The sequence below is a fragment of the Peromyscus eremicus genome, chromosome 12 (assembly GCF_949786415.1).
Source record: "Peromyscus eremicus chromosome 12, PerEre_H2_v1, whole genome shotgun sequence".
NCBI classification, from domain to species: domain Eukaryota; kingdom Metazoa; phylum Chordata; class Mammalia; order Rodentia; family Cricetidae; genus Peromyscus; species Peromyscus eremicus.
The window spans coordinates 571880-594695 of record NC_081428.1 but is presented as its reverse complement, the minus strand read 5'-3'; the positions used below and the strand labels follow the sequence as shown (position 1 = coordinate 594695).

Below are 22816 nucleotides of genomic sequence, written 5' to 3'. Positions count from 1 at the left end.
CAGACCCTAAAAGGAGAAACCCCTTCGTGGAGGACATCCTTTTTTCTGGGGGCAAGCACCGGCAGAGGGGAGAGAGTGGTAACAGGTCTCTGGCTAGCCACAGGAGATATCTTAACCTTGAATCTTCTACATTCTGAGGACATCAATAACATGTAAGACTCCCAACCTTGAGTGCTCACTATTGACAACACACCCATAATCACAGAGGCAAGAATGAGAAACCACGCCCCCAAAGACTAGCTGAGCTGGGCAAGCACACAGTGGTGCTGCACCAAAAGTCAAGGGAAGAGGAAGGTCTCTCCCTGCCAAAGAGAGTGAGGCTAGTACCACGGTTCTGACCAGCCACAGAGTGGAAGGCAGGCAGGAGAGACTGGCCCTGCTGCCAGTGCAGAGCTGCTGACAGCACAGGAGGAATAAGAGACCACAAGAGAAGCCTGACCCAGAAACTGCAGTCCCTTGTGTTACAATGAAGAGTCTTACGTGAGGTTGAGGTGCACAGTGTCCCTAAGGACTTGGGCTGTGTGCGGATGACAGGTGTTGAGGCCTGCGTTGTAACCCTCGGGGCATATTGAGGCACTGGAGATGGGTAGTACTGAGCTGGATACAGGTTGTAGCCATTGGAAGCCACAGGTGGCCTCGGGGGATAGATGTGCTCAGACTGATACCCATGGTTCTCATAGTAAGGTCCAATTCCTGGAGGTGACCCCTAAATGATAGGAAAAGAGATAAATCAGTTACAGCTCTCATTCACCCTAAAAGCTTGGAAAGTTAATATCACGTTATGTTCCCATAAGAGTGGGAGAGCCAGCATATTCACCAAGCATCATGGCATTACAACAACTCGCTTAGAATGACTAGACTCTGTTTCTGAATTAACTTAACAATGTGTTTCTTTGGCTTTGGTTTCCTAGTTCACTTGTTTCAATTATTTACTCTTTGAAATAAAGAAAAGGTGACTGATAATTGAGATCCCATAGGAAAAAAAATAAAGAAAAAAACGAATACAAGTTTGGGGTCAAAAGTCACTGAGCTGGAATCCCATTGCTCTGGTTCCTCCTCCAGGTTACCCCCTGAGCACTGGGGTGTGAAATTATGAGCCAGGCTGATTCAAAACAGCTCATGCCTGAGAACTCACCTGCTAAAGAGACCACATTCAGCTCCTATGTACAGCCTCCGGTGTGGTAAATGCACACTTTTCAGCTGAGCTGAGAATCTGCTAGAAGGAACTCAAGATGCAGGTTCCTCTGGCCATTCTCTCCCAGGGCCCCTTCTCTCATGCAGCTGTAGTTGGCAGTCATTTACCCACCAGCTCTCATCAGGGGGTTGCTAGCTCAGAGTAAGTAACCCTATACAGTGTGTACATCTTGGTGCAGTGGGTTCAGGTGCCCTTTCAGGGGAACGTGGGGGTCAAAGCATGTGCTGTGTAAATGTGAAAAAGACAGGATCCTTTGCTGGGGTGTCGATCCTTTCACTTAGCCCATTTTACATGACCTTCCTCAAGCTGCATTCCCACCCCTAGCAGTCCCTAGGACTTCATAGCTTTAGCATTCTTATTTCCAATCTCCTCATTTTCAGTGGCTGGACCTCTCCTGGAGGTTCCAGTTATCTTCATCCTTGTCTAATGGTTCTTACCTAAAACTCTCCAGCTCCCTTTCTGCTCAGTCTCTCTCATTGGCCTCAGGATTAATAAGACATTATCCTCTGGAAGCAGGTATCCTCAGTAGGGGCCACTAATGCTCAGATTTTTAAAAACTAATTTATGGATTATGTATGTTGCACATGTGTGAAAACAGGGATCAAAGAACAACTTGTGAGAGTCAGTTGTCTCCTTCCACCCTACCAGTCCCAAAGATTGAATGCAGGTCATCTCTTACCTTATAGAGCTGTCTTGCTGGCCTAGAGGTTGAGAATTTTAAACGTGACAACATGAACACTCCAAGGTTAACAATCTGTGTTTAATAACTCAGCACTCTTCTTCAAAAGTCCAAAGATTATGACTTGAAGCCGAGTGGTGGGACAGTGAAAGCCATCCCTCATCTAAACAGACCACTCCAGATTCAGAAATCAGGTGAGTGTCTGGCCCAGATCCCTCTCAGGAGGAAAGGCCAAGATATACCAAGCACTTTGTCCAGGATGGCGCTCTTAAAATTATAAAGAGATCCAGTAAAAACAAAAAACAAAAAACAACTAAGTACCAGACTCATAAAATGGAGCACTGGCATGTTTCCCTGAAGATCCTAGAAAAATATTCTTATTAGCCAATAAGTATTTATAAATGTGGAAGATGTAAGGTGCACTGGTCAGGCTTAAGGATGACAAAAACTGCTGCTTTTATTGCTCTAGGGAGTGGGCTCCCAGTAGGAATGAACTACCCAAAGCCTCACCCAAGTGTGGCTGTTCCCCAGTTACTAATAGGCAGACACTCGACAGCATCGTCACAGACTCTCCTCCCTAAACTGATGCTCTCTGCCCCGTCCTGCCTCTCCTGTATGCATATCTATTGCCCTTGAAGGAGGAAGAGAACACACAGTGTACCAATCCCAGCTTCTGCCCAGTGGTGGCTTTCCAGACACTCTGTGCCATATTGGGCTCCATCCCTGCCCTCACCCTTTCCAACATAACTGTGGTGGTTTGAATAAGAATGCCCTCATAGGCTCATATATTGAATGCTTAGTCACTAGTGAATAGAACTCTTTGAAAGGATTAGAAGAATTAGGAGGTGTGGCCTTGGTGTATCACTGGGGGTAGGCTTTGAGGTTTCAAAAGTCCATGCTACCTGTAGATCAGGATATAGAACTCTTAGCTACCACTCCAGAAACTACCTACATACCACCATACTCCCTACAAAGATGATAATGGACTAAACTTCTGAAACTGTAAGCAAGCCCCCAATCAAATGCTTTCTCCTGTAGGAGTTGCCTTAGTCATGGTGTCTCTTCACAGTGATAAAACAGTGACTAATTCAGCAATAGAACAGTGACTAATTTAAACACTTTGAACAACGTCCAAAGGGCCACCTGCTCCTACACACAGCTCTTAAAATTACTGATGGATACCTGTGGAAGATAACAGAGGGATGAAGGAACAAGGAAAAGGCGAGAGATGTTAACAATTAACCACTTACTGAGTTCAAAGCCATCCTGGCTGTGTCAGCAACATGAGGAGGTGAGTATCTGGCTTCTTCCAGGTGCCCTAATGGAAAGAAGCACACATGATAATATTTCAATACAGTTTAGTTTTGGAAGACTCCAAAATTGTACTAGAGTAAGCTGCAGTTCTGCTCCTGGCTTGGAGCCTTCCCTTCACCTACATCTTCCCAGGTCTCCTCATTCCTGGTGTGTTTGTGCCGTGCAAACTAATGTCCTCCTTCCTTTGGGGTTCAGAGAAACTCATGAGTGAGACTGGGATACAAGTTGAACTACTGTGACCAGAAGAGTCTGGCCTTGAAGAAGTGGGGACAGGCAGAAGGCCCTGCCTCCAGGCGAGTACCCAAGGCTGAGCCTGGTATTCCAAGCCCTTCTACACTTATACGGTTCTCAGCAAGGGAAATGGCTCCTCCCACTTACATTCACCAAAAGGAAGATTCATGGGAGAAAAACACAAGAACCATGAGAAACATCAAAACCTCATCCCATTCCATAGAAGGCAACGGCAGGCCTACAAGGCAAAGACTTGAGGCTGTGCACCTTCCTGGAAGCATCCTTAGCCAGGTAACTGAATGAGCCTGACTTCACAAAGTGGACACCATGGCTGACACATTGTTAAGATGGGGTTCACTGCAAATATGCATGGAAAGGGGTCTTCAGGGAGCAGAAGAGCAGAGGAGCAGCTGTCAGAATTAGACACACCCTTTTTAGAACTCCACAGGCGTGTTCCTGCAGACACCTGCCATGGAACTGGTGGCCTGCAACTGAACACTAGAGACAGGTTGTACTGGACTCCTCTACATAAGCTCACAGGGTTACCCAAGCTTTAGTAAATAATATGTTTTAAAATTTCTTATAACACATTGTTATAGCTCGAATGTAAAATAGCACTCCAGTTAGTGGTGCTGTTTTGGAACAGCATGAGCCTTTTGGAGCATGGGACTTGAGGCCTACAGGCCAGCTCTACTCCCTGGCTCTGCTTCTGGCTAGAGGTCCTGCTTCCTGATGTACTAGGATGACAGCAAGCAGCTTCATGCTCCCACTGATGCAGACAGGAGGTGGTCCTGGGCCATATCTTCCCAGCCATGAGGGATGTATTTCCTGAACAGAGATCCATAATAAATCCTTCCAGTTTGGCCAGTTATCTAGCACAAGGAAAAAAGGTACATGACAAACAGATCCACCCCCAATCTGTTTACCACCCCAAACACTAACAGAAAACAGTGCCGACCTAATTACTTTGACCGACTCAGTGATGTATGGTTATGAGAAGTCCCTGGGTCATTTCATATGTAGCCACATGTGAAAAGTCGATAGCAACCAGAAATGCCAACAAGCATCAAGTCCCTTACTTAAGCAAACCATCTTTCCCAGCATCGTCCTCCACTAACAGACTTTCTTCAAGCTTCTGAACCTTTGTGCACTCCCTCATGAAAATCTAGTTTAATGAAACCTTGCTTAATCAGTTTACTGAGAATCCCCATTTTCAATAGATTCCTAGTCCTCTTATCAACCTCAAAGGATACCTGGTGAGCTTGACCTGCGTTCAGCAGGAACCCTGTCAAGTCAGGCTAGCCAGATCCCTCTCACTCATATCTTACCAATTTCCCATCCACAGACACTCTGCTCCACAGCTGTAGGTTACCATTCTCTCTTGCTGCATTGAGAATCAGAGCGTCTCTTCCCTACCACAAAGCTTCCTGCCTGGTCACTCCACCTGCTGAGATGCTCCTGAATCCATTGATCCTCGCCTTGCCTTAACGGGAGTTGTTGCATTTTTTTCCCATTGATATCCTCTCTATGAGGGCTTTGCTTCACACCTCCCAACTAGACTTGAAATGATCTAAGACTATTCTAAGAAACCATCTTCGGGGAGGGGAGTGTTTAGCTATCCACCAGATAATCTGACAAGGAAGTCTGGGAGGAGTTCAGAAGCCAGGAGGAGCCCTTTTCATCTACAAGGACCAGGCGCTTGGGTCCTGGGAAGATGATCAACGGGTAAAGGGCTTGCTAAGCAAGCATGAGGATCTGATTTTGGATCCCAGAACCCCCATAAAAATTTGGGCATGGAGGTGCCCACCTGTAATCCTAGTGCTAGGGAGGCAGAGCCAAGAGGATCCCTAGGACATGAATGGACACTCTTGCCCATTCTGTGAGTTCCAGGCTCAAATACCCTGTCTCAAAAAATTAAAGAGGAAAGAGGGAGAGGAAAACACCCAGCATCTACTCTGGATCTTCACATATGCACACATGTGTATGCACACCTACACACACACACACACACACACACACACACACACACACACACACACACGAACACATAAACATGCATACACTACACTACACACCTACATGCCTGATGCTTAGGTACACAGAAAGTAGTAGGCAGCACTACATAGCTAGATGCTATGAAATTAGGGACTAGGCTTCAGGCAGGACTTGAGTCCCAACCTAGATTCAGTCTCTCACTAGCTGTGACCTGGGAAGGTCCTATGCCTCAGTTCTCTTTCAAGATACACAGAGATTATACTAATCTCAGGAGCTTGAATAAGTTAACAATAATGCAATTGGTGTTGGTACACAGTGTTACCTTAGTCTTAGTTAAATAAAAACTAATTTTACCTGGGGATGTAGCAAGGTAGAGTGCTGGCCAATCACTCAAGGGACCTTGGGTTTGATCCCAAACACCACTGAAGAAGCAATTCTAAAAGCTGCTGGTCAGGGTTGAGGGTAGCCTCTCCTTCAACACTTGTAGATTGGTACTGGTATTCTTCTAAGCTGTGAGAAGTTCACCTGCTCTCAAAGCTCAGTGTCTCTGAATGGAGCAGCAGAGGCCACCTGTTCATCTCCTAAGCAAAGTTACAGTACTTGGATCACTAAATAATAGAAGCTCCCCCACAAGCCAACAACCTTCAATGAAGAAAGATGATAACGGCTTTGATGCACCAGGTGCACCAGGCCATTCATTTCTTCACTTGTAGATCAAACAAATAGAAGAACCAGGCCAAACTAGATATTTCTAAGATTAAAGTCAACAGCTTTCTGGGTATGGGGAAGGAAAGTGAACAACATAAAGGTGAGAGGAGTCACTATTTAAAATGTGTGGGAAACACCTAAACCTGTTAAAATGGCGCCATTGTCACCCAATGGTGTCTTTTCTACGATCACTTTGTAAATAACAGACTCTAAGCTTGGACGTCTACCTGGTGCATCCTGATTTCTTCCCATAAGCATGGCTAGCCAGGCCACCCTCCCAGTTCCCTTCCAGAAGAACCCAGCTGCACTGGCTCTCACTCCTTTGAGGTCCTGCTAGCTCGTTGATCTGTCACACCAATTATGGGTTTGGTTGAAGTTTCAGGAAATGAAAATCTGATCCACTGGCAGCTTTCCCAGCTTGGGAGCCCTCTGAAAGGAGCAATGACTTGGTGATTGAAATTCATTCAAGGAGGAAGCCAGGAGCCCAGCAGGTGAATTGTCAAGGGAAAACCATCAGAGGAAGCCGGCGGAGACTCCTAATCTGTCCAGAGAGCCCCTGACCCACACACGGAAACCAGAAATATGAAGAAGGCCCAGCTCAGCTACCACGGACTTTGGAAGAGGAGAGGGTAGCCTGAACTTCCCAAAAAACGATGAAAGGAGTGATGCCCACACTAAGTGGGATCCACAAAGGTGTGTCAAAAAGAGCCAAGGAATCACATTCAGTCCTGGCCATCTCCTAAACAGGGATTTCTACAGACCCATGTGACTGTGACACCTATGCACTGACTTCTGAAAGGAGCAAGACATAACCAGACAAGGGATCGACCCTGTCATTTAAAGAACCCTAATGCTTGCCTTTGACCCTGGAAAGCCAGCCATAAGGAAACCTTTTGGGGAACTGTCCTTTAAGGGGCAGGAAAACAAATGAGGACAAGGTTTCTAAGGGTCCCTGAATGGCAGCCTTGTCTACTCCATCTCATTGGAACATAGTGACCTGGTGCTGTCTAGTGTGAGCCCATAAATCACCTGTTCAGCTGTCACACAATGGGACAAAGCTGTCAAGTCCAGTCTCAGCCCATAAAATTTAAAAAAACCCACTTTCTCCAATAACAACTGCCTTGTAATCCTTTCTTCTCTGCAAATGAGGACAGACTCATTGATACTAACTTACATTCAAGAATGTGGGATGGCCCAAATAACTGAAGTCCACTGATGTCATCACACACCACTTCACACTGGTTCCTTCATGAGTCCCCCGGAGAGCCAGGTACTGTTCAAGCTGCCAGAGGTGGGAGGGGATCCCCAGAATCTGTGTCTTTTTTCCACATCTATCAGCACACTGCCACCATCATCAGATACTGTGCAGCCAATAAACACACTGAAGAAAACCATGGCTCAAATCATATCATAAGATACTCTCTCCTTAGGGACACAGAGCACTGTTAGGAGGAGGCTACTCAACAGTATAGGGAAAAGGTTTGAGACAGTTAGCATAAACAAGTACCTGACATGGGGATCCTGCCCTAGCAGGGGAGAGGTATTTAAAGAGAGACACTTGTGCCATCAGACTACCAAAACAGTGGGCCTGAAAGAATTAAGACTTCCTCAGAAACCCCAAAGAAGGAAAAGGCTGAAGTTGGTGCCAACCAGAGGAACTTACTTCCCGGAAAGAGATTTCACACAGTTCTGACAGCTTATACAGCCACCTTGTAAGAGAGACCCAGGCTGATCCAGTGATGGATCAGATAACGTGGAACCATACCTTGAGCGGGACTGCTTAGCTATGCTCACTTCCTGTCTACTATTTAAACATAGATCTCATGTAAGGACCTCCAAAATGGACTTAGGGTCACTAGACCCCTTTATTTGTTCCTTTTCCCAGTGTGGCCAAATAATAAATCTCCTTTCTCTGCTCTTCACTATGGCTTGTCTCTAACTGGTGTATTGGAGATGGGTGGCTGGGCCAGGCTTCTTGGGAGTGCCAGCTCTGGTAACTAGAGGAAGAGAAAGAAAGAAAAACAAATCACCTCATAAGAGGCGAGTCCACGCCATCTGAGTTTCTTTCCCTATGAATGCCTCCTTGTCCCAAGGATATTACAAACTTTTTAGGAATTAAGTCTTGTTCCTTTCTTTTTTTTCTTTAATCTATCTTTGTACCATACAAAAAATGTATCAGTGTGTGTGTGTGTGTGTGTGTGTGTGTGTGTATTTATGTGTGTCTCTGTGTGTGCTTGTACTGCTTAATTTTTTGTCAGCTTGACACAAGCTAGGGTCATCTGGGAAGAGGCACCCTCGGTTGAGAAAATGCCTCCATCAGACTGTCCTGTAAGAAAGTCTAGGGGCTGATGATTGAAGTGGGAGGACCCAGGCCACCATGGGCAGTGTCACCCGGGGAAAGTAGACAAAGCAGGTTGAGCAAGCCACGTGGAACAAGCCAGAAAGCAAAGTTCCTCAATGGCTCTGCTACAGTTCCTGCCTCCAGATTCTTGACCTAAGTTCCCTGGATGATGGACTGTAAACTATAAGCTGAATATATATATAAACCCTTTTCTCCAGGAGTTGTTTGAGTCATGGTATTTTTTGTTTGTTTAATCACAGTAATAGAGAAGTAAACTAGGAATAAACACACAGAGACACACATGCTCACACACATACATGTACACATAAATAGACACACATACACATATGCACACATATATACAAACGCACATACACACAGAGACATGCACACACACACTTGCACATACACACATACAGACCACAGAGACTCACAGATAGACACACACACACACACACACACACACACATACATACGCACACGCACATTTTTTGTTTTTGGTTTGGCTTGGTTTTTCTTTTAGTTTCAGAGGCTATATGAGTAAGATAAAACTGAACAGCCGGGGATGAGAAGCCCACACCAGGACATTACCAGCTTCACAAGTTGGACGCTGTGGGAGACCCCAAAGACTGCAGGTACACAGAGCTAAGTGTATATCTAACAGAGACAGGCAGAAAGGCCCTAGGTCATGGCAGGGAACTCCTCAACACACATCCAGGCCCCTGGCCTTGCCCAGACTACTCTGTTTAATGAGGATACTTGGTAATACATGGGATGTCATAAAGACTGAGTGACAGCATGCTCTCCAGCTCTGAGCTCAATGTGACAGCAAACAGGCTTTGCCTTCCAGCATTTATGCTGCTGCTATGTGGAGAAGAGACCCGATTCAGGCCATGTGAACCCAGAGGCTGGCCTCGGGATTGAGGATCGTCGGAATCAGCCAGAAGGCAGGCTTTGACTGAGCCTTCTCAGGGAAACCAAGTTTCCCAAATATTCAAAAGTGCAGCAGAGGATGGAAGGTACTAGGAAAGTGCGGATTCCTCAAAGCATAAGACCTAGGATGGGAAGGTAGGATTTCCAGGGCATTCTAGAACGCAAATGACTAAGCATTAGCTACAAGGCCAGATGTGGTGACCTTTAAAGTCACTGCCGATTCACTATAATGTATTGTCGACAGCGAACTTGAACACTTTTCAGAGCTGTTTAGAGGGACCTCCAAATTTGTGGTCCCTAGAAATCATCTCCTGTGTCCTGGAGCTCAGATTATTCAGATCCCATACGAGCTCAGATAAGAGTTCAGAGCCACCTGCCTGGACACCCCTTGGAAAGCAAGGGCCGTAAATTAAAGGGAAATTGACTCTCTGTGTTGTACCTTGGGTAAACAAGCAATAACAAAGCCAGACTTGTTTCATCTGCCAATTCAGCTCACCTGAAAATCCTACTGTGTCCCCGTCCCACTCCTCAGTCACAGCATGGAGGCTGAGCCATCTGTCTACCCATTGTCATTGCGTAAATTTCTACAGCCACAAGCCTTTGCTGGTCTTCACACACTAGGTGCCTTGTTATCATACCCTGCCCCTTGAGCCCAAGCCCCTGTGCCTGATAGCTCACCTGTGTACACAAGGAAGACTTCCTCCCTTCCCCCACTGTCTACACTGAGAACAGAAGAGTCTCTTGGCCACCTCACCTCTTCAAAGTCCATCCCATGAACAATGTAGGACACTGACAATATACATGCCCTCCAGTTGCCCACATGGTTTCTCCTCCCAAGATGTCCCTATGCATTACTGTTTCTTTCTCCTGTTGATCACCTGCTGGAAGAAGCAAGCTCCAGGTCTAGCTCTACTTCCTTCCAGAATTCCAGGCCTACTCCCGGGGGCATCCTTTAGGATGGCCACTGTGATCAGATGGGACTCTAATGACCATGTTCCTCCCTGAGAACCCACAGGCAGGTTTAGACCATAGTTGCCCCTGGCATGAGGTTACACATGAACCACCCTCCTTCATAACCAGGTCCACTACACTTAGGGCTAAACATAAAGGCTCCCCAAGTCGGCCTTTGTAGGTCTCAAGTCTTAGGATCATGATGCTCCTGAACTCTGATCCTCAAAGGCCCCTGAGCTAGTCCTAGGGACAGCATGGGATGGCCCCTAGGGAGGAGGAACCAACAAACAAGGCTTAGCAACTTCAGCCTTAAGGACAGCTAGGGAAACAATTAGGTGAGAACAGTGGATGGGAAAGCCTCCCCATAAGCTGTGTGGCTCCCTGGGAGCTCTCCTGCCCACTCCAGATGCTTCCTTTGCCCTCCCCACCAGCAGGGCCAGTTTCCAGTCTTTCAGGAACCCAAACTGGCCAGTCACTTGACTGACTAGACACCTTTCCTCGCTTCCTTAATGCCCAGTGCTTGGGCTGACCAGAAGTTCCCAGACACAGAACCTCCTGCAGAGCTTACAAAAAAATTCCTGGTTCCCACTTTCAAGGTTTGATGAGTACTCAACCTGAGCAATGACCTCTTATTAAGGAACCCCTACCCCTATCCCTCACTTTCCTAAGCTCCCTCAATACTTAAATGCAATGAGTGATGTAGTCAACTAGGTTCTTGATTTCTAGTTCATGGTAGCTCCTGGCCCCAGGCTGGGCTCATTGCTTGAGAGCAGTCCACTCAGACAATAAAGAAGTTGGTACTGGAATTCCATACTTCACATATCCAGGCTTCATCACCTGCAGGATAGTTGCACAAGTGTCTGTCACTCAGTGACCCTATAACCCAGGGATTCAGCCTTCTGGCCCATTTAGTAATGCCCAGGCCCTGGCCACTGTGGAGCTGCAGAAAGAGATGGATGGGCCTATGAGGTTAGGAAGCATGGCAGCCTGGCCCCAGAGCACCTGAGGTGTCCAGATTCCCTAGACTTCAATCTCAGTTTTCCTTTCCACTTCTCTCGACTTGCTGCCACACTGTGATCTCAGCACTAAGGGGAGGAAAAAGAATTGAAACTCTTTGCAGATGGTCAACATCTCTGCCTAAGACTCCAATGTTTATAGTGTTGACCTACTGAGGCAGCCCCCTTGTGCTATGCCCTGATTCTGCCCTTTTAGTCCCATGGGGCACCAGACTAGCTACCTAACCTTTGCATCAGCCTCCCTATAGCTGAAGTGAGGCAAACAGATTATAAAGTACTCACTATGTCGTCCCTCTACAAAGTGTCACACCACTGTATGCAGCTATTGTACCAGTGTGGCCAAACTGCCTCCTCCAACGACTTCAGTGCCACAGGCAAACAAACTCAGGGCTCTGCACTTGACTCCAAAACCTTGCTGCTGGAAAGCCGACAAAGGTGTGTGTGTGTGTGTGTGTGTGTGTGTGTGTGTGTGTGTGTATACAAGCATATTTAGGACCAATGCTGGGAATGAGCTGAGAACATAGGCCAGAGATGCCTAAAAAGACCAGACTAAGATATGAGTCCCAGCTTCCATACAAGGTCCCCAGCTCTTGAGAACACCCCTTAATTGAGAACTTGGTCTCCTGCCTTGGTGATACTCCAGTCGTGTGTCGTCGTCGTCCCCCCCCCCCCCGTCCCCCGTCCCCCGTCCCCATCCCCACCCCCCCCACCCCACCCCCAGCGCTTCCTTCCTTCTGTCTTTAGACAGGGTCTCACTGGGTAACCCTTGATGGCCTTGGACTCACAGAGTGCCAGATGTGCCTGCCTCTACTTCCCAAGTTCTGGAATTAAAGATAATTCTCACCACACCTGGCTTCTGAGTTTTCATTCTAACATCATATGAAGGTCACTGGAAGAAGTCCCCCAAGCACCTCTTCAGTAGAAGCACAGGAAAGGTGAGGAGTAGGTAACCTTGCTTACCTGGAGGTCCTTCACCACCCACCACTGCAGCTGCTTAGCAGCCTGGGATCTTTTAGTCCCGGCAAAACTGCCCAGCCCTCCCTAGGCCTTCCTGACAGGAAGGAAGCTGTTGTTACCCTCACTTACAGAAGAACCTCTCCCCTCCTCCCAAGCCAGGTAAACAACCCCCACCTCACTTTGGATTTTCAGAACTCCTTGTTAAGTGGCCTGCCCTTTGAAACTTTCCACAGTGCCTGGCTCTAGCTGGCTAGAAGCTGAAGGAGTCAGCACTGGATGGCTTGTTTTTAGCCCCAGGACTAAGGTAAGTATTTGCATGCAAGATCTTCAAGCCCAACCAGCCCTTGTAGAGTCTCCTGCTTTCCAGGCCCACCTAGGGGTGCAAAGCTTGACCTATGCGCTCAGGGCTGAATTAAGGGCCATCAGGAAGGGCCTGGGCTCTCAGCAAGCAAAAGCCCAGCTACAAGCCACCCACACCCTCTGGGGCACGGACACACAAATTTTCAGGTCGTGGGACAGTTCATTTCTTCAGCTGGGCTCGCGGGTCCTCACACACCGCGCCCGTTGCCTAGCTGGCACATTGGGTCATGCTGCTACCATTCCAAGTCCCGCCAGATAAGATGCATGTGCTCGGGTGGTCAGCCTTCACCTGAATGGGCAGTTCGCGCCTGGCAGCTGGGCCGGCTTCTCCAGTGCCAGCTCCTCCAGAGCCCACTCCAGTGAGTGCCCAGGGCCAAGGCGGCCTGGCCTGCACCATCGACGCGGGTCACCGCACCGGACCGCTGGAGCACTCCCTACCCCCAATTGGCGGGCAGTTCGCATCTTGACAGGGTCCCCAGGGCCCCACAGCGCCGCCTGTATCGGTCCTCGGCATCTCAGCCAGTTTCCAGTTTCTCTCCACCTCAGTAGGGACCAAGGAGCGGAAGGAGTTCAGGTAACCTGCCGGACCGCTGAGATTTTCCCGAAACAAAGAGAACTGCGAACGAATCTCTGCATCTGCGTCCTAGTAAGTGACTGTATACAGTAGGTGATACGACCCAGGAGCCTGCTCCACCGAAGGACCCCACACCCAGGGACCCTCTGCTCCAAGCCCTTAGCCAGGGGACGGCAGGACCACAAGCCAAGCCGCTAATCTATGGCGTCGGCCTGGGGTCTCAGTCACGGGATCCGGGTCTCCAGGCGCTCTCCCAGTCCCCAGAATGTGTTCCCGGTCCGCTCAGTCCCGAGATGGTCGCACCTGTCGCGCCCTGGCCTCGCCTAACCCGCTGTACCCTAGACGCCCCTGCCCGGCACCACCGGGCGGACCCGGGTCACCCCCATTTCCCCTCCCAGACCGGGACCCAGTGCGGAGACCACGAGTTTGTCCCGCCTGCCGCTCACCTGCTGCGCTCCCCGCCCCTCTCCGCCTGTGCCCAAGCTTCTGGCTTCCTTGTCCGTCCCAAGTCCCTGACCTCTCGCTTAAATCTCCGGAGGCGGCGTCCCAGGAGCCAGGGCAACACCCCTAAACGCAGGTGCCGGGTCACCTCGGCCAGGAGGAGGGGACGGCCCGGAGCGGCTGTCCGGGGAAAGGAGGAGGAGTTTCCCCGAGGGAAGCCCAGGGCGCGCTCCTCCCCCACATGGCCGGACTAGAAGGGACCCAAGGCATTCCCGGGCAGCGACCCGCCTCCTGAGCAGCGCACCCTCGAGGCCCAGGCCCATAGGACCGCTAGGGTCCCGGCGCGATACCGTCTTTAGACTGCAGTGTGAATGAAAGGGGAAGACCTAAGGGAGCGCTACTCTGGTCCCTTGCCAGCCCGGGAGCCACTAGTACCCAGCCCCGGCAGGCTCTCGTCTGGAGACACCAAGAAGGCATCTAAGCAGGGCCCAGTTGGCAACATCACCTCTCAGCTCCTGGGCTAAAGACTCTCCCCAGTGTGCCCAGGCTTTCCTCCCGAAGAAAATCCCCCCAGCTCCCAAAGTCCCCTGGGAAGTTTCCAGAGGGGTGGGAAGTTATTTGTACCGAGGGTGGGGCAGAAGTGAGGCGGGGGATGCGTTCTGTGCCTTCTGTAAGACCCAGTCTTCTACTACTTCAGGTGACCGGCACAGTCTCCTAAGCAACTCTCCCTCTGACACACGGAGCAGCGAGCTGGTGATTTTGCGAAACTGAGGAAGATGCTGGAGGAGCCCGGAAAAAGCGGCCCCTTTTGTACGGTGCAGTTCACAATCACAAAAAACGGCCTCTTTGTACAGGTGTCTGTACCAAGAAGAGAGCTGCTCTATGGCAACTTTTATCCGCCCAGTCTTTCTCTCCAGGCTTACCCCCAGCCCATCCCCATTTGCCTCAACAGATCCCCATAGTTTGCCTCCACAACCCACCCGTGAAGCAAACCTCTTTTTCTCTGTAGCACCTGGTGGAGTATATAAGGTTAGGCCTTGGACAATCTCACAATCACAGGTTGATTTTTGTATTTTGAGACAAGGTCTCACTTAGCCCTGGCTGTCCTGGAACTTGCTATATAGGCCAGGCTGGCCTATCTCTGCCTCCCATGTGCTAGAATCAAAGGTGTGCACAGCGAGAAGGGCATTGGAGGTTGAAATTTTTATGGAGTTTTACAGGACTCTCTTCCATGTCCACATAAATTGAAATGATTTTTCTCCTGTTGATCTGTTGTGCCAATTTAAAGAATAAATGCCCCTCCAAAAAAAAATGGTATGAAAGCATTTTCTCACTTTAGTAACAGGCACTCATGAAGTATTTCTGTTCTAAAACTCTGGTTACATCCACATAGCACACAAGTATAGCTAGAGATTTTCTCTCTGGGTCCCGCCAACCTTAGCCCACTTATAAAATAAACATACAGATGCTTATAGTATTTAAACTGCTTGGCCATTAGCTCAGGCCTACCATTGTCTAGTTCTTACTCTTATACTCAGCCCATTTCTGTTAATCTATATGTTGCCACGTGTTCCATGGCTTTACCTGTGTTCCATGGCTTTACCTGCTGCCTCTACATGATGCTCCCTGGACGGCAGGCTGGTGTCTCCTCCTCTCTGCCTTCCTGTTCTCTCAATTCTCTCTGCTAGTCCTGCCTATACTTCCTGTCTGGCTACTGGCCAATCAGTGTTTTATTTATCACTCAATCATCCACAGCACACAAGTAAACATAAAATGCTTTAACTCAAAATACAGGCAGAAGACATTAGAACCATGCCTACCATGGCTGCCGGGCCCTGTGAGCCCTTCCTGCTTCCCTGGTACTCTTTCCCACTCCTCCGTGGTCCTTCCTGGAAAGGTGCATAAAGTTTCCTAAGGTTATATATGTCTGGAAGAGATCAGCCCTAAACCTGGTGAACTTGAAGCAGGATAGAAAGAGAGGGAAGAAGAGAAGGTTAAGAGGCCCCTTCCTCTAGGTATGATGGATTGAGACCTCTCCCTAGCCGGTCAAGAATTTCAGCACTCTTGGCCTCTGCTGTGGGTATTGCCAGGGTACAGTTGATGTGCCTTTTATAGGCAGGAATGTCAAATAAGAATGTGAAAATAGCAATGGACCATACTTAAGGCCTGAACATGAGTTACCTTATTCCTCTCCCAGATGTAATCTGATCTTTCTTTCTGGGATCCTCACAAACAGGCCGATAAACTTTTGTTTTCTGGTTAAAACGTCTTGGCTTCTGTGCATCTTTGTGACCTGGAGTTTTACCCTGTGGGTTGCAGTCCTGACCTAACCTCAGAAGTCACCTTATCTCACTTGACCCTTTGAGTGGAACTCCAGAAGTCACTAAAAGTGTCTATATGGCTGTTGTAAAAAAAAAGCCTGACTCTCTCTGAGAAGCCACACCCATTCCTGAGTGCTTTATTGGCCTTTCTTTAGGTGCTCTTCCCCAGCGCCTCAGATACGGTCTCCAGACTAACCTTGAGCTTTTTTGTTGCTGCTTTGGGTTTTGTTTGTTTGTTTGTTTGTTTGTTTTTGGTTTTTTCAAGACAGGGTTTCTCTGTGTAGCTTTGCGCCTTTCCTGGAACTGCTTTGGAGACCAAGCTGGCCTCGAACTCACAGAGATCCGCCTGCCTCTGCCTCCCAAGTGCTGGGATTAAAGGCGTGTGCCACCACCGCCCAGCCTGCTTTGGTTTTTTCAAGACAAGATTTCGCCGGGCGGTGGTGGCGCACGCCTTTAATCCCAGCACTCGGGAGGCAGAGGCAGGCGGATCTCTGTGAGTTCGAGGCCAGCCTGGGCTACCAAGGGAGTTCCAGGAAAGGCGCAAAGCGACACAGAGAAACCCTGTCTCGAAAAAACAAGCAAAAAAAAAAAAAAAAAAAAAAAAGACAAGATTTCTCTGTACTGCCCAGGCTGTCCTGGAACTCCTGTAGACCAGGCTGGCCTCAAACTCAGAGATACCTCTGCCTCCCATGTGCTAGGATTAAATGCATGTGCTACTATGCCCAGCTGTGATATTGAACTTATTATCCTTCCTCCTGCCTCTATCTTCCTAGTGCTGGGATTGCAGGTGTGTACCTCCACCTTGCCCCATTTTTTGAATGTGATGCTGGAGATTAAACTCAGAGCTTTACACTTACCAGGCAAGTGAGTCTCCCTTACCACCTGCACTATAGCCCCAGCCCCAAAGAAGTCTCTTCATTAAAAAAAACTTCAACTTTACTTCATACAGGCTCATCCTGAAAGTCTTTTCAATGGCAAAGTCAAGACTGCTCGCTTCAACTGAGTCTCTGAAAAGAATTTCTCAGTGGGGGCTGGAAAATGGCTAAGTACTTGCTGCCAAGACTGAGGCCTGAAGCTTGATTCCTGGAAGCCACATGATAGAAGGAGAGAACTGACTCCTTAAAGTGGTCCTCTGACTACCACATGCACACTACAACACACACACACACACACACACACACACACACACACACGCACATGCACACAGGAACACACACACACAAATAATAATAATAATAATAATAATAATAATAATAATAATAATAAAATCAGGTGCTGTAGATGACAGCATGGAGTTACGTAACTGGTCTGAACCACACTGGCACTAACAAACTAAATAAAACAGATGGCCTTCCTCAATGCCATCAAATCTGGAGGGGATTTTCCCAGATGTGTCACTGCTGTCCAAGTGGACTCCAGTGAGCTCATTCTCCTGAACATAGGTCAAGTCTTTGGTGACAACTCACTTCTGTTCCTTGTAGAAGCAGCACTGTGTGGAATGCTGTGATGGTGGGCAAGACACTTTATTAGTCCCAAGACAGCAATTCCAGCAGAAGTGTTGCATGGAAGGCAATCTGTAGCCAGAATGTCTGTTCTGATAAGAACAAAGCACTGGCCCTTCCATGGTGGAAATGGTCCAGTATACTTAAACTGCCACCAGGTCACTGGCTGACCTCCCTGGGGAATAATGTTACATCAATGAATCTGCTGCTGGCATATTGGGTACCCAGAGGTGGCTGTGGCCAGGTCAGCTTGTGTCACTGAGTCCAGGCATAAACTTAAGCTCTGCTGCCATGGCCCATTAAGTAGCTGGGGGAAGAAGCTGGTTGGTGTTCACAGGATAGTGCTGTGGATATCGTTCTGTATAAATAAAACACTGATTGGCCAGTGGCCAGACAGAAAGTATAGGCGGGACGAGGAGAGAGGAGAATTCTGGGAAGTGGAAGGCTGAGTGGGAGAGACACTGCCAGCCACCACCATGACAAGCAGCATGTGAAGATGCCGGTAAGCCACGAGCCACGTGGCAAGGTATAGATTATAGAAATGGATTAATTTAAGTTATAAGAATAGTTAACAAGAAGCCTGGCACGGCCATACAGTTTGTAAGCAATATAAGTCTCTGTGTTTACTTGGTTGGGTCTGAGAGGCTGTGGGACTGGCGGGTGAGAGAGATTTGTCCTGACTGTGGGCCAGGCAGGAAAACTCTAGCTACAGGATAGACCATTCTAATCTTGGTTATGAAACTCTTTCTCTTCTGAGGTCACCTTTGGTGAGTATTCCATGTATTATGTTTTGGCTTTTTTTTTTTTTTGCCACTTTATAGAGTTCTAGTCACAAACCTGTTCCCAAAATTTCCTTGTCACTCATCTTTTAGTTATATGCTTTACCATTATCAAAACATCGGCTGCAGGCCATGAATTAGTATGCAATTAGATCTGGCTATTTCTTCATCCTCCTCCTTTTCCTCATGTGCCTTATGTGTGGTGAGGAAGCATGTGTGTATGTGTGCTTACAGATGTACGGGTGTACATATGTGTGCAGTGCATATTATATGTACACACATGCATATAGAGGTTGGCCTTGACAATCCTTCTCAGAGCTCTTCCAACTTATTCATTGAGCCAGGGTCTCTCAGTTAAACCCAGAGCTCATCCATTTGGCCAGCCTCAAGAGCCAGCTGGCTTCAGCTTCTACTTTCCAAGGCTGGAATTACAGGTGGGGCTGCCATGCCTGTCTGGCATTTACATGAATTCTGAGGATCCAATTCCAGTCTTCTTGCACATACAGCAAACACTTAAACCCTGGAGCCATTGAAGGCCTGCCCTATCTGACCGTGTCTAAGAGAAGAGGGAGTACTGTTCAGAGTTCTGCCAGTGGAAGCTTTCTCTTCATCTTCTCTTCCTCTGTCAGTGAATGGTAAGGAACCTTTCATAAGGTCACAGGCACACGCTAGGATAGAACTGGTGGCATAGCAGGGCCAGAGTCCTGGGCATTAGGGCCACTTCTATATAACTTATGCCAACAGGACCTCTCTCCCCTGACCACATGTACCCTCCTTCCATGTGATGATAAATTGCTCCTGAGTACCAAGCTTTCCTGCTTCACGAGTCAGGGAAGACCCAGTTCATGAAGGACAGGGCAGGTCACAGGTGGAAATGTGGTGACACATAGTCAAATGCTCAGTTTCCACTAAGGCCTAGCAGCAGGCCAAGAGCTATGTTTCAGAAGGACAAGAGTTATCCTGGGATCTGCTTCAGATTCTAAGGGTATTGCTGTGGGCCAATCAAGAGGACCTGTGGGAGGTTCCACACAGCACCTTATCTGCTGCTGATATCTCTAGCTCCAGAATGTGTTGGGAGAGCAGCCTACACAGCAGCCTGGATCTGTTGTAGACCCTCCTGGCGTAATTCCACTCAAATTTGAAAGCTTTGTGGGTGACTCAATAAGTGGGCCAGAGTAACACACCTAAATGAGGAATTTATTACCTCCAGAATCCAGGTAAGCCTACTAGGACCATATCTCTGTTTTACTCGAATAGAGGACCTATTATTGCAACTTTAAAAGGGGTATCTCAGCATCCCCATACCACTGAACTCCTAGACATTTCACTGAGGTTATAGGCTACTGAAGGATTTTGTTTGTTTGCTTGCTTTTTTTTTTTAAATTTATCTTCCAGCCTTGAACTCAGAGCTTCTCTGGCCTCAGTCTTCCAAGTGTTGGGATTAAGATATTCACCACCACATCCAGCTAGCTAATTTATTTTAGAACGTGCATACCCCAGAAGAAGTTCCTTGGTGAGGATAATGTGATCACTCATGGTATGTCAATAGTAAAACATCCTCTGAGGAATTGCTCAATTAGGTTTTCCCCTGCTGTGATAAAACACCATGACCAAAAGCAACTCTGGGAGGAAAGGGTTTATTTCAGCTAACAGTTTATCGTCTCCTGTCCAGAGAAGTCAAGGCAGGAACTCAGTGCGTGAACCTGAAGGCAGGATCTGATGCAGAGTCTGTGAAGGAATGCTATTGGCTTGCTCTCCATGGAACTCAGCCTGCTTTCTTATAGCACCCAGGATCACCAACTCAGGAATGGAACCACTCACGGTGGGCAGGGCCTTCCCACCTCAATCACTAACTAAGAAAATGTCCCATAGACTTGCCTACAAACCAATCTTATGGAGGTGTTTCAATTGTGGTTCCCTTTTCACAGATAACTCTAGCTTGTGCCAAGTTGACAAAGTAACTAACCAGTACTCAGTGGATACTCCTCTTGCAGAGGATTGAATTTCCAACACCCAGGTCAGATGGCTCATAACCATCTGTAACTCCAGTTCCAGGGACTCTAACACTGTCTTCTGGCCTCCATGGACACTGCACAAGCCTATACACAGACACCCATGTATATACATAATTAAAAATAAAAATCTTAAAAAGTATATTTGGCCTAACATTGCTAAGATGGAAAGTTTTGCACTTTGGTTTTGATATTAAGCAGCTCCTGAATTCCCACAGTGCTCATGATCATGCAAGAGAGTTGAGATCTGGGAAATATCAGAAGCTACTCCTAGACATAATGGTTCCAGTAGAGCATTTTGCATGTCTTAAGAAAAATATGGAGGTAACTTCTGGTATGCAGAGGTCTTCATCTCCAAAGGATGGGTGAGGTCCCAAATATATACAGTATTGCTCAGGTAAATGAAGATTCATACAAGCCTTTATGCCCTAGAAGTTTAAAAAAGAGAAGTTTTAATATTAGTATTTGTTGTTCTGTGATTAAAGCCAGCCGTAAGTCCATTGCCAAGGCTCCGTGTGTTCACTGTAAAAATAATTACCTTTTATTGAACATCCACTCTGCCAGTTAGCACATTGAAGTTTACATTACCCCATGGTGAGATAGGTGTATTGACTTCCTTATTTCCCATCAAGGACGTTGGAGTTTAGAGAAGGCACAGAACTTGATTATGTCACACAGTTAGATTTGTACCAGATGGAATCAAGACCACAGCTGGGACTACCAGCTAGGAGCCATCAGCTAGGAGCCAGGGGCTGGGATTCCTGGCTCCAGGACATGAGAAGGGTCCTTTGTTGATATGTTTGTTCTGTTCCTAGGGACCTTAAGTCTTCCAGATTCCTTCTGCTCCAGAGTCCAAAAGGAAACAAGCACAGAGGGAAAGGGTGTTTGTGAGGCCACAGGCAGTAATAGTGACAATGAAAGAGAAAGCCCAGGCCACACTCACTGTCCTCCAGAGTCCCCCTTAATCTCAGCTGCTCATGGTGCAGTCCTTTCACTGGGGAAGGGCTCTTCCAGGCTGGCTGTAGGTGTGACTAAGAACTTTTTCCAACACAGGTTCAAAGTTGGAGGGAAAATACGTTCACTGCAATGAAGATCTACTGGGCAAGGGGAGACAATATATAACATTGGTCATCATCCCTGCCCTGCTGTCCTGAGCAGTACCAGTGAACATTTGTCCCCAACTCTGCTCTCAAGCTATTCCCTTTGTCTAGTGCTCAGGACTTTCCTCCTTACATGACACCTTCTTCCTGTTGCCTGGCAAGCATCTGGGATTGGCCTTCAAGTGGGGGTGCAGACTTTCCTGGTTAGATGATGCTGATGTGGCAGTGAAGGCTCCTTGGATCCCTGTCTGGCTCCCCGCAGACTGAGTTACTAGGGCCAGAGTTCTGGTCAGACAAGTTCCTTGCACAGGGAGGATGTGGAGTGGATGCTAGGGCCTGGCTGGTGCTTCCCAGCTGATGTGTCATAGTGAGGGCAGAACCTGTTGCAGACCCTTTTAGAGGAGCAGGACCTCCCTCAATGACCTCCCACCCCACCCCCTGTGGGAGCCCGTTCTCGGGTTCCTCGTGGCTTTCCCCAGCAGGTCCGCATAGAGGATGATTAGACCACGGGCCTAAGTGCAGGTGTCTGGGATGGTCTGCACTTGGCTGTGCTGGGGGAGGAGGTCTTTTGCTCCACCCCTTGGCGTCTCTATAAAAACCCTGGGGCAGAGACAGTCAGGGCCCGTTGGAATAGGTTCCAGGCCCTCTCGAGGCTATCCTTTATTTTCTATCTGTTTATCTCCGCGATATTCTCCGCAATAAATCCTTCTAATATTTCCTGCTGCTCGCACTCAAGAAAACTCTGGGGAACTGTGGGGGTGGTTGGGTAAACGCCCCACAGAATGGCGCCATGAACAGGGACTAAAGAAAAAAGGAAAAAAAAAGGGACTAAAGACAAAAGAAAAAAAAAGGGACTAAAGAAAAAAAAAAGGAGGGACTAAAAAAAGGGGGACTAAAGACAAATGAACAGGGACTAAAGACAAAGTAATAGGGACTAAAGATAAAGGAAAATAATAGTTTTATTACAGAGTTTTTGGCGAAAGTGCTGAGTTCAGCCCTGCCAGTGGATGAGGCATGCCGGTGTTATGGAAAATATATATTTTTTATATATATTTTTGAGAGGCAGGGGTTTTATCCTCGAGAGAAAAGGAAAGCGGACTGGAAGGATGTCCGATGCTGCAGCGAAATTCTCTTCTGTCAAAATTTTCTATCTTCTATCCCTTTCTCAATTTCTATCTGTGAAAAATAAGTATAAGGCATAGGGTAGTAATATAGTTTAGGAAAAACTTAGAAGTGTAAGATTGTGTAGAAAAAAATAAGGCAACTAGACAGGGAAAAACTCTACAATTTTCTAACTTTGGGGGATATAAACGTAAACTGGGAAAAAAAATCTTTCTTTGGGCTTTTTGGGTAGTAAAAAAGCTCTTCTTCGAGCTTATGGGGAAGAATAAGTTTCCTATGGAAGCT

The 22816-nt window shown here is 47.7% G+C and overlaps 1 protein-coding gene across 1 annotated transcript in view; it reads right to left on the bottom strand.

Annotated features, from left to right (window-relative positions):
- Window positions 1–13784, bottom strand: part of Tmprss2 (transmembrane serine protease 2) — a 38869-nt gene extending 25085 nt beyond the window's left edge. Inside the window, exons 1-3 of the mRNA XM_059277233.1 lie at window positions 13701–13784; window positions 3125–3192; window positions 481–706 (exon numbers count right to left, since the gene is read on the bottom strand). Of these exons, the coding sequence (XP_059133216.1) occupies window positions 481–706; window positions 3125–3139 (241 nt within the window). The 5' untranslated portion in view covers window positions 3140–3192; window positions 13701–13784. The remainder of the gene's footprint in view (window positions 1–480; window positions 707–3124; window positions 3193–13700) is intronic.
- Between the last annotated feature and the right edge of the window lie 9032 nt (window positions 13785–22816).